Below are 13,775 nucleotides of genomic sequence, written 5' to 3' on the forward strand. Positions count from 1 at the left end.
TTCTACCCTAGAAGGTGGTAGAACTAGGACTCAACCCAATGCTCACTTCAGTGCCCACATTCTTCATATCCCAAGCTTAGTACTTTAAAAGAACCATCCGCCTCCCCTCAAAAACTCTACAGGCTGCTTCTCTTACATCCCCACGTTAGTAAACGGCTACTGCGCTGGCCACACGTTGTCTTCTTCCCACACCCAGTAGATCCCTGCTGAGCCTAGTCCCTGAGCATCCTCAAAGGTACCTGCTTCTCTCCATTCCCGCTGAGACCGCCATCTCTAGCCGGGAAAGTGCAGTCTCCCTGATCTGTCTTGCCCCCTCTGGACAATTCTGACCCAGGTTCATCTTCCCAAAACGCAAACCCCTGCTCTTGAGTCGCCAGCAGTTTCCCTCCACTCTCAGGCCCCACAAGATCTGGCCCCTGCCAGCCTCTTCCATCACACACAACAGTGCTGCCTGGTTGCCAGCCACAGCAGCCATCTTTTGGGCTCACGTCTCATCCTAGGCCTGTGCACATCCGGCCTCTGCCTGCATCATCAACTGTTCGCTGAGTCCCACAGCCCAGTGTACTTCATAGCAACAAGGGTTCAATGCCCGCTTCCCTGACATTCTTCCAACTATAGCAGGGCAGGGGATATGGCTGAGTTACTCACTGCCTAGTGGCCCTAACAGCAGGCTGGTACATGGTAAACACTTGGTGAGCAGGGGTGGACGCTGGGTAGGAGGACAGGGAAAGAGCACTGGGTTCAGTGTCAAGAGGCCTGGGGGTAGGGGCAGCAGGACAGCCTGTCCTTTACTTCTGCCAAGTTCTGCTTCCCCACAAAACCCTTCCTCTTCCACCTACATCTTCCCTTCCCTCCCTTCATACTTCCAGCCTATTCTAGTCCCCCACCTGCAGGAAGGCCTCCCTCTTTGCCGATATGTGCAATTCAGCAGCAAATCAGTAGTCAGTATCTTTGCAGAGTCCAGTCAGGCCATTCCCTTCCAGGTGGGAGGTCCTCTGGGCCAAGCACTCTCTGTCTGAGCCTCTGTCCTTATCTTTCAAAATGGGTTTTGAAAGATAAGTTTCTTAGAACCCCTCACTGGCTCCCTCCTGCCTTCAAGATCAAGTCCAACCTGGGCCTCCAAGGTCCTTCTTGATCTATTCTTCCCCACAGTCCACTCCAGCCAGCCAGAGCTACTAAAAATTCTTTGGATGGACTAGACTCTGAAGCCCCTACCCCTCCTGGCCCAGACCACCCTCCTGTCAGCTTGCCTGGCCCTCCTTACCCATCAGGCCTCCTGAGAAGCAGCCCTGACCACCCTCCCCAGCCCGCTGGCCCTCCCTCCCTAGTGACCTTGGCACTCTCTATGCCAGGGTCTGTGTGTGCAGGTCCACGCCTTGGCTCACCACGTTCTCAGATGCTCTTTTACCCACCAGGACCCAGCACAGAGCCAGACTCTAAAGTAGGACATTTTGATGAGGCCCCTTTAATACAGGGAATTTTTTGACATGGCCATTTCAATACATCAGAATTTTGTGTTCCTAAGTAATGAGTGCATCTGACTCCCTGCAGCCTCATCCAACTGTGTTTGCTGGTGACGGTGCCAGGATGGGATAAGGAAGTCTGTGTGATTATTGTTTTTTTACTTTTGTTTTTTAGGCCTTGTCAAAACAGACCCCTGATGTCAAAATGGTGGCATCAGCCTATCCTGTGCCCCTGCAGGGAGTAGAAACAACAGGTTTGTTGACTGGATAAATGACGTGCAACTTTGATACTGAGCCCCGTCAGGCCTGGCATTTGGTAGCACTGTTCCGGTGGGGGTGGGTGGGGGTGGGGGGTGCAGGGAAGAGGCTCAAGAACCCAGCATGTCCCTGGGGACGCAGGCTGCACTCATTCCTGAGGGCCCATTATAAAAGCCCCTCCCAACTGCCCCAGCCCCCAAAGAGGGGGCCTCTTCATCACTGACCAGCTGTGTGACCTCAAGCAAGTGACCTCTGTTTGTGTGGGTAAAAGGAAATCGTCAAAAGGTGCCTAATGTAGGACCTGACAGAAAGTTTCAACGGGTTAGGGTTAGGGTTAGAGTTAGTTTTCTTTCCATCTGGCCTCACTGGATCCCACTGCTGGCCTGCCGTGGGCGAGCTCAGTGAGCAGGCGAGTCTTTGTCTTTCCCGGGTCACAAAGCAGCCACCCAAGTGATCAGCTCTATCTACATCTGCCCTTGTCTTCTCTTAATCCACCCAGTAGTTAGAGCGGTCTTTCAGGCTTCGAACCAGTCCCTGCTTGCTGCTGCTCAAAGCTCTCAACTTCCTTCAAGTCCCTTCCCAGATCCAACCCTGCTCCTTCTCCAGCCCCGACCAACCTCGTGTAGTTTCCTGAAGTTATGCTCGCTCCCTGTTCCTTCTGCCTGGAACCCACTTCCCGCCCCTCCTGCCACCTAACTCCCACTCGTCCACCAGGCTTTGGCTTCATCCTTCCTTCCTCAGGGAGGGAGATCTGGGCCTTGGGTTGGGGGCGGGGCTCTAAGCCTCCAGAGCCTGCCCCCCTCCCTCCAGCACTGCATTATCAGGAGTGTCTGTCTGCTTCTGTGTCTCTCACGGGACTCTGAGCTCCTCAAGGGAAGCTCAGTCTATTCATGGCCACAGCCAAGCACAGGCCTCACTTGGAATCAGCAGCCAAGAGCTACTTGTCACATTGGGTTACACAGGAGCAGGGACCAAGACCTGGGGTTCCCCTTATTGCTTCTGCCCAGGCTGCTCCCTTCTCCCCCCACTCCATTTCCCAGCAGAGCCCCCTTACCAGGCCACCCGGGACATGGCATAGGTGATGCGGCAGGTCTGGGCACCCCCGAGGAGGGAACCCATGCCCACGGTGTAGGCGCCCATGTTCTCAAAGACCAGCCAGTCCCCTACATGTAGTTGCGGCAGCCACAGGCCCTCAGCTATGCAGTCACAGCCATCGATCACTGGGCCCCATAGGCTGCTGCTGTACAGGGGCTGCTCCGTGGATGGTTTCTGCAGGAGAGAAGGATGACAACGGTCAGCTTTCCTGGGCATACGTGCACAGCCGGAGCACCCCCTCCCTCCGAAGCCTGCATGGCTCCCAGAGCCAATAGAATAAAGACTTGATGGGCCTCTAAGCCTGCAGTTAAGGCCCTCCCACTTCTCTGCATTCATTGCTTCCTACACTCTAAAGCCATAGTGCCTGGTCTTACATCCAGACTCCAATACTTGCTAGTTGTGTGACCTTGGGCAAGATACTTTATCCCTCTGTGCCTCAGTTTGCTCATTTGTAAAATGGGAATAATAACAGTACCTACCTCACAGGGCTACTGAAAGGATAAATGAGTATAGGTAGAGCATGTAGAACAGTGTCTGGCACGTGGCAAGGGCCCAGTAAGTTAGCACTATCTTTATTATTGTTGGTGTTGCTGTCAGCTCCCGGCTTGGGCCTTCACTGGTGTGTCTGCCACTTTCCAGACCCTGGGTGGGTCCCCCCCTCTGCAGCCCTACCCCCTCCCTCAAATCAGAGATTGTCCTCTGGACCCAGCCCTGGGGCTCCTTCTTCTATGCAGGCCTCCACGATCCCCTCCTTCCATGCTAGGCCTGGTAACAGGAGCTAGAAGCACACCAGTGAGTTAGACCCTCCCTCCCTCCCTCCCTCGGGCTCTCAGTCTGGTGAGGAAGACAGGCCTCCCACAGACAGTCACAGGGTGACCTGCCAGAGGTCACAGAGGACCTCACAGGGTAGATAGAATTACTCCCATTTCAGGGAAACTAAGGTTCTGAGAGGTTAAGTGACTTACCCAAAGACACAACTAACAATGACATAAAATTTTTATTTTTTTTTAAGTGACTTCCAAATCCAGGAAAGAAATCTGTAACATAGGCCATTTGCGGACAACCAAGATATCATTGCAGTTTGTCACAGTGTAGGGATCCTGCCAGGCAGGTCCTAGAGGAGGAGTCATGACTGAAAGAGGGACAGGAGCGAATCCTGGCTGAATCGTGCCCTTGAAAGCCCCTCGTTCCAGTTAGTCCAGCTGCTCTGGGCTCCCCAGGTAAACCCTGCTTCCCTTCCCCTAGCCCCAGCCATCCCCATGCTATTCCCTGAGGCTCCAAACCTACCAATTCCTAATCTTCCTTTAGATCTCAGCTTCCTCATGGAAGCTTTCCTAAGGCTCCCCAAGCTTTGTCATCATAGCACGTACTATGATTTATGATTAGATATTTATGAAATGTATCACCTAGGCCTGTCTTCCCTGTCAGACTATAAATTCTATGAGTCCAGAGATCACGACAGTCTTGTTTACCCCCATCTCCTCCAAGCCTAGCAGTCTGGCATACAGTAGGTGCTTTTCTCAATAATATTTCTTAAGTGAATGAATGAATAAATGAATAGGGAATACATGAGTGATGAGAAAGAGGAAGAGCCAAAAAGAAAGAAAAAGAAGGTACGAATGGAAGCCATCAAAGAGCCTAGAAGGAGGCAGCGGAGGAAACCAATGCAGGATGAAGGAAAGGTGTTTCAGTACCTCAGCCAGGAGCAGGAATGAGTCAGACTGAGAAGAGTCATGGGTGCCATAAGCAGAAATAATAGTCATAGTTGACAAAAGGGTAATGCATAAGCCACTGTCTCATTAATAAAGAAAAACATGCACGTTATTAAAATCAAACATGAGAACTATCCTATACTCATTAATTCATTCAATAGGTACTTATTAAGCACCTACTATATGCCAGGCTCTGATCTAGGAGCTGCAGACGCATCAGTGAACACACACACAAAAAAACAAAGTTCCTGTGCTCATGAAGCTCACATTCTAGGAAAGCGAGATAAACCAATACATCCTTGTTCATATAACTTAACAAGCTTGTTCACAAGCTTCTTGTTAATGAGTAAAATTCATCTTAGTTGCTCTGAATTATTTCCCTTAGCTCCAGTTCTTAAAAAACAATAAGCTAGGGACTTCCCTGGTGGTGCAGTGGTTAAGAATCCACCTGCCAATGCAGGGGACACGGGTTCGAGCCCTGGTCCGGGAAGATCCCACATGCCGCAGAGCAACTAAGCCCGCAAGCCCAACTACTGAGCCCGCATGCCACAACTACTGAAGCCCGCGCACCTAGAGCCTGTGCTCCGCAACAAGAGAAGCCACCGCAATGAGAAGCCCACGCACCACAACAAAGAGTAGCCCCTGCTCAACCACGCACAGCAACGAAGACCAAACGCAGCCAAATAAATAAATAATTTTAAAAAAACTTAAAACAAAAAAACAAAAAAAACAATAAGCTTTAAAGAACTGTGAGAGGAAATGCTATATAATTGTATCCATGAGGATCCTTAAGAAAATAGGTTCCAAAGATTCTTCCACAATAAGATAAAAAGGAACCCTTGAGTTATAATCAGAGTTCTCTCACTTCTTAGTAGTGGTATAAATTAAAAATGGGTGGAAAAGAAAGATTTTAAAACTTCACAGGAAATAATGCAATTATCATTTAAAACCTTTTTAAAAAAAGGAATATGCAAAATAAATGTTCCAAAAGCATGCGGGGACAGGCTTGTAAGTCTCAGCTCTGTTTATGAGTCGGAAAACTGAATGGAAATGGACAGGCACCTGTAAAAATATAAGATGCCCAGTCTGCTACTAGGGCCCCCTCTGAGAGAGAGGGCAGGGGGTTCCTACTTTACAAAGCATGCCCACCACTACTTCACACCTCATCTGGGAGGCAGTTGCAATTACCATGTTACAGATGAGAAAACTCAGAAGAAATGACCTGCTTCAGGTTCTGGAGTGGGTTAGCAGCAGAACTTCAGGTGGTCCCAGACAAGGTGCCTCCTAGCTGCACCTGAATGGCTGCTTTCCTCAAAGAGACCCAGTAGGTGAGCAGATCCACAGATGAAACAAGGTGAAACATTTAGAATGGCACATGGCTTTGATGGAATCCCTAAATAGTTCCCCAACTTTTAAACAATAAATCAATTAACTCCTATACTGCATAAAGTATACAGAAATATTTTCAAAGGGAAAAAATGGCATGAGCAAGGGCTGCACACAAAAAGGAAAAAGAGGAAACAGAATAAAAGCCTATGATCAAAATCTCACTCGTGAACATATAGGCAAAATCCAAAATGAATCCCTAGCTAATCAAATCCACACTCATATTCAAAGAATCACTTTCAATGATCAGATAATTTGTCTCTAAATGGAAGGCAGGGATGATATGAGCAAGGCAATCACTGGCTTCATCATAATATGGAAAATATAGACCTACAATTCAAATTAAATTTTCCCAATACATGTCAACATGGCATTCAATAGCCTATAGCACCTCTTCTTGATTAAAACTACAGACAAAACTAAACCCCACAACAAAGAGAAACTATTTAAAATAAGGAGCCAACTCTAACTTAATGGAGATACACTAGAATGGCTTCATTTCAGAACTAGAAGCAACCTTAGTAATTAAAGTTAAGCCCCCTCATTTTCCAGATGAAGAAACGAGAGAAACAGGGCCCAGAGAGGTTAAGTAATTTGCCTAATGTTACTCAGCTACTATATGGCAGAGCCAGGACTCAGACCCACATCTTCTGACTCCAAGTCTGAAGCTTTCTGTCATGAGAAATGCTGGCAATAGCTAGCAGGGAAAAAATAAACAATATAGAGAAAGTGAAGAAATAAAATATCACATTGCAGATAACACTTGCCCACCTGGCAAACAAAGGGGAGTGAGGTAGTTACTAGAAGAGCTCAGTGAGTTTCAGCATGCAAGCCAGTGTCTCGGCTCAAACACACAGGGGACCATCTTCACTCACGACAGTAAAGAAAGCATTACTAAACTCAGGGATGTACTTGGGCCACAATAATACTTATTCAAAGAAAATAATAAAACCTTAAAAGGAGAAATAAAATACAAGAGCTCTACCCTCTCCTAGCTAGAAAAGCTGAGTAAAGCAAAAAAGAATTCTCTCCAGTTTAATAGATTAAATATGCTATGACTAATTAAAACTCCCAGGATATCTTTCTAAACATTAGAAACAATATGACAAAAAATAAACATGAGCCTATCACAGAATATTAATAAGTAGCAGTGACAGACTCAATTTTTTGTTAAATGTTTAATTCATACAAAAGGACATTTGTATCATGTGTAAAATAAAAAGAATAATGATAAAATGAATATCTGTGTACCCACTGCCCAGCTAAAGAAATAGAACATTTCCTCTATCTTTGAAATCCCCATCCCAATGACATGTCCCTTCCCAAACTCCTCCAGAGGTAACCATTATCCAGAATTTTGTTTTCATTATTCTTTTGCTTTACTTTTTTCCATGAGTATACCTAACCCTAAACAATTTAGAATTTGATTTTGCACTTTTTAAAATGTATATGATTGGAAATATAGGGTATGTAATCTCTGCAACTTGCTTTTTTGTTTATTTGAAACTTACATTCCCAAGATTCATCCAACTGATGCATGTAGATATAATTCACAATAAGCTGCATAGAATTCATTGTATGGAATACACTGTAATTTATTTGATTACTACCCAGCATCAAGACAACATTAAGGTTGTTTCCAATGTTTTGTATTATAGAAATTGCTCCTGTGAACATTCTGACATCTCTTCAAATACACATGCCCAGAGTTTCTATGCAATATATACCTAGGAACTTGCTGGGAGAGTGTACACATGTCTAACTTTACCTAAATATGCCAACTTGTTTCCCAAAGTAGAAATACCAACTCCACCCAGCAGTATCTAAGAGATCCAACTCTCTATATGCCACCAACACTTGATATTGTCATGCTTTAAATTTTTTTCTAATCTAGTTGGTAGAAGATGTATCTTGTTTTCCTTTTACTTTGCATTTTCTTGATTACCAATGAGGTTGAGCACCTTTGCATTTTCTATTTGGCTTTCCTCTTCTGTGAACTGCCTGTTAAAGTCTTTTGCCCCTATTTCTATTGCTTTCTGCTTCACTTTTTTCCCCTTATTTTCGTAAGATTCTTATTTGTCTGTTTCCTTTTTAAGAATCCTTCATATATTCTCTCTACTAATCCCTTATCAATTATATATGTGTTTCAGTATTTTTCTCCCACTTTATGATTGCCTCCTTCCTTTCACTAACAGATGAGCAGAAGCTCTTCATTTTAATGTAGACAAACATCAGTCTTCCTTTTTGGTTTTAAAGATATTCTTCACTATTTTTTCCTATTTCAAGGCCAAACAGATACTCTCCTATATTGGTCTCTGGAATTTATATATATGTATGGTGTAAGATAGGGATCCAGTTTCATTTTTTGCATATGGACAATCAGGTGGTCTAGCATCATATGTTAAACAATTCCCAACGATATGCTTTGCAAGTGCTGTCAAATCAAGTTTCCAGATATATGTGGATATTTTTTGTGCTCTCAACTATGTTTTGCTGGTCTATGTTTTTATGCCACTCTCCAAACCAAACTATTTTAATAAACTTCTATTATTTTAGTGGTTACTCTAGACATTTACATTTTAACATGCATACCTAACATAAAGTCTAAAATTAATCGATATCTTTACCTTCTGCTCAAACAATTCAAAATCTTAGAAGACCAGCTTGGTCACTCTACCTCCCAACTTACATTCTATTGCTATCCAGTGTTTTAGTCTATCTTGTTTGTGACAGAGACTGCTAGTTGCCTACCCCCAGCAATTCCAATCTTCAATGTTTGCTGGGCACATGTCCACCTATAATAAAGACTATATTTCTCAACTTCCCTTGCAGGTAGTTATGGCCATAAGATAAAAGCATAAGTACTTTCAGGAAATTTCCTTGAAAGACAACTGGCAGAGGGACTTCTCTTATTTCCTATAATGGCTGGAGCTTCAAATTGCACCTACCAAGATGGGGGCAACACCTAGAAACAGGTACAACTGAAAGCCATATGGTTCCATGTGAATATGAAACCACTATACCAGCTCTGAATTGCCTGCATCCAGACAGTTGCATAAGAGTAAAATAAACTTCAGTGTCTTGTTCTAGTCACATAATTGTTGGTGGTGGTGATGCTGGTGCCAGTCAGTGATCCTTTAAATATACCCACATATTTACCTACCTTTGCTCATCATTCCTTCCTGCAACTCAGACCATCCATCTGGATAATTTTCCTTATGTCTGAAATATATCCTTTAGAATCTCCTTTAGTGAAGATCTATCTCTCAGTATTTGCTTGTCAGAAAATGCCTTTGTTTCATACGCATTCTTGAAAAACAATTTTGCTGGATATAAAATTCTAGGTTGATAGATTGAAGCTGCTATTCCACTACCTTCTGCCTTCCATTGTCACAGGAGAAAAATAAGCTGTAAGTCTAATTAACATTCTTCTACAGGTATTCTTCTATCTGTCTCATTCCTCTCACTAGTTTTATGATCTTCTCCTTGTCTTTGGTATTCAGTTTCACTAATATGTTGTCTAGGTATGGATTTATTTTTAGGTAACATACTTGGAATTTGTTGGATTTCCCAAATCTAAGAATAAGTGTTCCTCTCTTACATTTTATTAACTCTCTGCCAGCTATTAATTTTTTTAATTTTAATTTATTTATTTTGCCTCTCAGCTCCAAATCCACCGTTCTTTGCCCTGGTTTGTGATGCTGGAGTAAGACATTTCTTCTTACTATCCATCTCTATGTTAGGCTTTGTCAATAGAAGTTGCTGGAAAGACACTGCAAGAACAGATCAGGAAGAAGGGACTTTCCTCCTTTTAGCCTGATGTTTTCTGTGTGGCCACCTCTGGTTCAGGGTATGAGGGTCTGGTTGCATTCACTTCAGTGGCCCCCACAGTTCAACTTTGGCCTGCACAGTCCAACAAGCTTCCCTCCACTCCGCAGCAGGCTGCTTCTGTGATGCAGTTGTGTTGGGAACCCTCTGAAAATTTCTTTGCCACTGGTAGGCTGCACATCCTTGTAATAGCCACAGTCTCTCTTTAAAGGTTTCAATCTCAGCCTTGGAGGGAGAAGCCCTCCTCTAAGTTTCTTCCTTTTTCACTCTACCTTACCAGGGGTAGTAACTGCTTTTATCCTTTTTAGTAATTAACCATCTTTAAAGTTAGCAATTCTTTATATTAAAATTCCCCTGTTCAAATTACTTGTCTCGTTTCTGTATCCTGATACAACCTCTTCCTGAAACTATGCTTAGACATTATGCCTTCTCATTCTATCTACCACTTCCTTTGCCTTTCTTATTTTCTTTCCTATCTCTGTCTCTTTGTGCTACATTTGCATAGTTTCTTCAGCTCTATCTTCCCATTCCCTAATTCTCTCTTCAACTGTCTCTAATATCTTTCTTACCCTGTGCATAAGTTCAATTTTCATATATTTCATTTCTAGAAGTTCTATTTAGTCCTTTTAAAAATCTGCTAGTTCATGTTTTTATATTTGCTTACTTTTGGGTCATATTTTCAATTTTTATTTCTTTAAACATTGTAAATATTTTTATTTCTAGCATCTGATAATTCCAGTACGTGTAGTAATTGCAGGTTTGAATCTGCTGTCTATTGCTTCTGCTGGTTCCCCCTCATGGTGACTTGTTTCTTTGTGTTTTGTGATTTTTTATTGTGATCTCATGTACCTTGGAACTTTATCTGTGAGAATTTTTAAAAGCCTAGGTTGAGAAGTCCTCTTCCAGAGAGAATTTGTGTTTGCTTCTGCAAGATAAAATGAATTCTAGGCTTGAGGTTTTTCAGACCACACAGTTAATATGAATTTGGGCAACAAACCCAAGAAAAGGCCGGCTTGTGGTTTCAAATTCTCATTTTTTTGCTCTCTTCCAACTACTAATAAGATCAAAACAGACAAGTTTTCTTGCTGTCCTCCTCTGTGGGAGTTTTTCCTAATATTCTCTTACACTAATGATTATGTACTTTTTCAGGGTTCCCAGCTTTATGTGAGGGATCCTATCATATTCTCTATCTTGACTAGTCCCTAGGAACACACACAACTATGAAAACTGAAGATCAGTGCTAAAAGGATTCGGTATACACCTCCCAGAGAGAAAGCCAGTTTCAGAGTTAGGTTTTCTCTCTGGATTAATTAATTCACTTAACACATATTTGAATAGTCACTGTTGTATGTGCTTGGGACACACTAGTGAATAAAATAGACAAAGATCCTTGTCCTCATGGAGTTTATAGTCTAGCAGGAGGGAGGAAAACAAAATAAAGAAGTTATATACTGTGTTACAAAGTAATTAAAAAACAACAGACCAGGTGGGGGGTACAGGTGTAATATTAAATAAGGTGTAAGGTGTCAGGGTAGGCCTCCTTTAGGGCAAGGACCTAAAGGAGGTGAGGAGTGAACCAGTGTGGTACCTAGAAAAGTGATCCAGGCAGAGGGGAAAGCTGGTGCAAAGATGCTGAGGCAGGAACATGCTGGGTGAGTTCAAGGAACTGCAAGGAGGCTGATATGATTAGAGTGGGGTGAGCAAGGCGAAGAGGGTGGGGGAGGTGGTCAGAGAGGAAACAGGGTCAGATCACAAAGGGCTGCGGGAGCTACTGTAAGGGCTCTGGCTTTAATATGGAGTGAGACAGGAGCCAAAGAAGGGTTTTAGGTAGAAAAGAGACATGATTTGACTTACATTTAAAAAGGATCCCTCAGGCTGGTGAGCTGACTGGCATTTACTCTAAGTGAAATGGAGATTCCTACTTTCACTTATTTTTTGACCTCTGAAGATTCCCTGCTATCTCTTAAGTCAGGACACAGTTCTCTTTGTTGTCAGTGGGGAGGCTGTTTGGGGTATCTAGTCTACCACATTGCTGGAAATAGAAGGCACCCTACCAGTTTTCTAAACATAGCACAAAGCTGTTGTCAAAAGAATGGGATAAAAACTAGAGATCATTGAAAAAATATGAAATTAATGTACAGTATGGCAAAGCAGAAATAAAAAAAGGGTTAGAAATCATTACTTAAGAATTGTTAAGGCAAGAACTAACCAGATCCAGACCTGACAAGTACTACTGCAATATATTCCATACGGATTCACACTTTTTAAACCATAAATAATTAGAATAAAATACAATGACAAGTAAGAAAGCCCAATCTTTTCAAGGGGGGGTGTCTCTGTACGGAGTGGGGCAACTAGAGCTTGTACCCTGAATTTTGCTTCCCAAGATTCTCGTAAAACTCCCACGGTACTTGCCCCCTCTGGGTACCTCCCCACGCCTAACTATACCTTGCATTTATGAAGTGCTAATACCCATTTATTGAATTGCATCTTTATACCCTAAATATATGTCACTTTAGACAACTCAGTGAACATTTAAAATGTTTATAAATAAAGAGTCCACCTAACATATCAGTAAAGAAAACCATGTCTCATAGTATATAATTTTTTTTAAGTTAAAAACAATGTGCACTATGACACTTAAAAAAAAAAACAGGAATGAAAGTAAATTTTAACAATAGTTGTCTCTGAATGGTGGGATTAGTGGGTTATTTTATTTTACTGTTTGTGCTAAATTTTTCTCCAATAAATGTTCTATTTGTTATATATATACACCATATATATGGTAATCTATAAACTGCAGAGCAGTTAGAGACAAATTTCCTTACTATTAATTGCAGCACACTTAGTTAAGATATATGATAGTGTGTTGAAACTTCTATGAAAGAATAACAAAGAATCACAAGACTAAAATAATAAACCATCAGATTAAGAAAAAATATATGTATCAAATATTATATTAAATACATACACACATGCATATGCAGGCTCATCTTCATTTGCAAGAAAAAAAAAACTTTAAGACCTCCCAAATTAGGCGAACAGAGGATATAAAAATATATTGACGGGACTTCCCTGGTGGTGCAGTGGTTAAGAATCCGCCTGCCAATGCAGGGGACACGGGTTCAATCCCTGGTCTGGGAAGCTCCCACATGCCGCGGAGCAACTAAGTCCGTGTGCCACAACTACTGAGCCTGCGCTCTAGAGCCTGCAAGCCACAACTACTGAGCCCGTGTGCCACAACTACTGAAGCCTGTGCGCCTAGAGCCCACGCTCTGCAACAAGAGACAACACAATGAGAAGCTTACACGCTGCAACCAAGAGTACTCCCCGCTCGCTGCAACTAGAGAAAGCCCACGCAGCAAGGAAGACCCAACACAGCCAAAAGTAAATAGATATATAAACTTATTTATTTTTTAAAAAAATGATCACTTAAAAAAAAAAAGACATTGACATCAAAGGAAATAAAATAAACCAAAAAAAAAAAAAAAAAGCTTTATCCTTGTCAAAGAAACAAGAATAAAAGAAATATTGAGGTATACCAGTTCAGATAAATTAGCCAACAAGAAAAAGGTCATGGACTTCCCTGGTGGCACAGTGCTTAAGAATCCGCCTGCCAATGCAGGGGACTCGGGTTCGATCCCTGGTCTGGGAAGATCTCACATGCCATGAAGCAACCAAGTCCGTGCACAACAACTACTGAGCCTGTGCTCTAGAGCCCACAAGCCACAGCTACTGAGCCCACGCGCCACAACTACTGAAGCCCGCGTGCCCTAGAGCCCACACGCTGCAACTACTGAGCCCAAGTGCTGCAACTACTGAAGCCTGCGCGCCTAGAGCCCGTGCTCCGCAACAAGAGAAGCTGCTACAATGAGAAGCCCGGGCACCGCAACGAAGAGCAGCCTCCGCTCGCCGCAACTAGAGAAAGCCCGCACAGCAACAAAGACCCAACACAGCCAAAAAATTTTTTAATTTTTTAAATAAAAAGAAAAAATAGAAAAAAGAAAATGGTCACAGCACATAATGCTGGTGA

General features: G+C 43.1%; 1 protein-coding gene across 9 annotated transcripts in view; it reads right to left on the bottom strand.

Moving 5' to 3' along the window:
- AZIN2 (antizyme inhibitor 2) overlaps positions 1-13,775 on the bottom strand; it is a 34,451-nt gene that overhangs the window by 820 nt on the left and 19,856 nt on the right. For all 9 annotated transcript variants that reach the window (XM_022575146.2, XM_022575148.2, XM_022575141.2 and 6 more), the window contains one exon: positions 2,776-2,990. In XM_022575146.2, coding sequence (XP_022430854.1) covers positions 2,776-2,990 — 215 coding nt within the window. The remainder of the gene's footprint in view (positions 1-2,775; positions 2,991-13,775) is intronic.

This window comes from Delphinapterus leucas, chromosome 1 (genome assembly GCF_059928025.1).
Source record: "Delphinapterus leucas isolate spDelLeu-1000000601 "Yukka" chromosome 1, BTC_Dleu_Yukka2, whole genome shotgun sequence".
Taxonomy (NCBI): domain Eukaryota; kingdom Metazoa; phylum Chordata; class Mammalia; order Artiodactyla; family Monodontidae; genus Delphinapterus; species Delphinapterus leucas.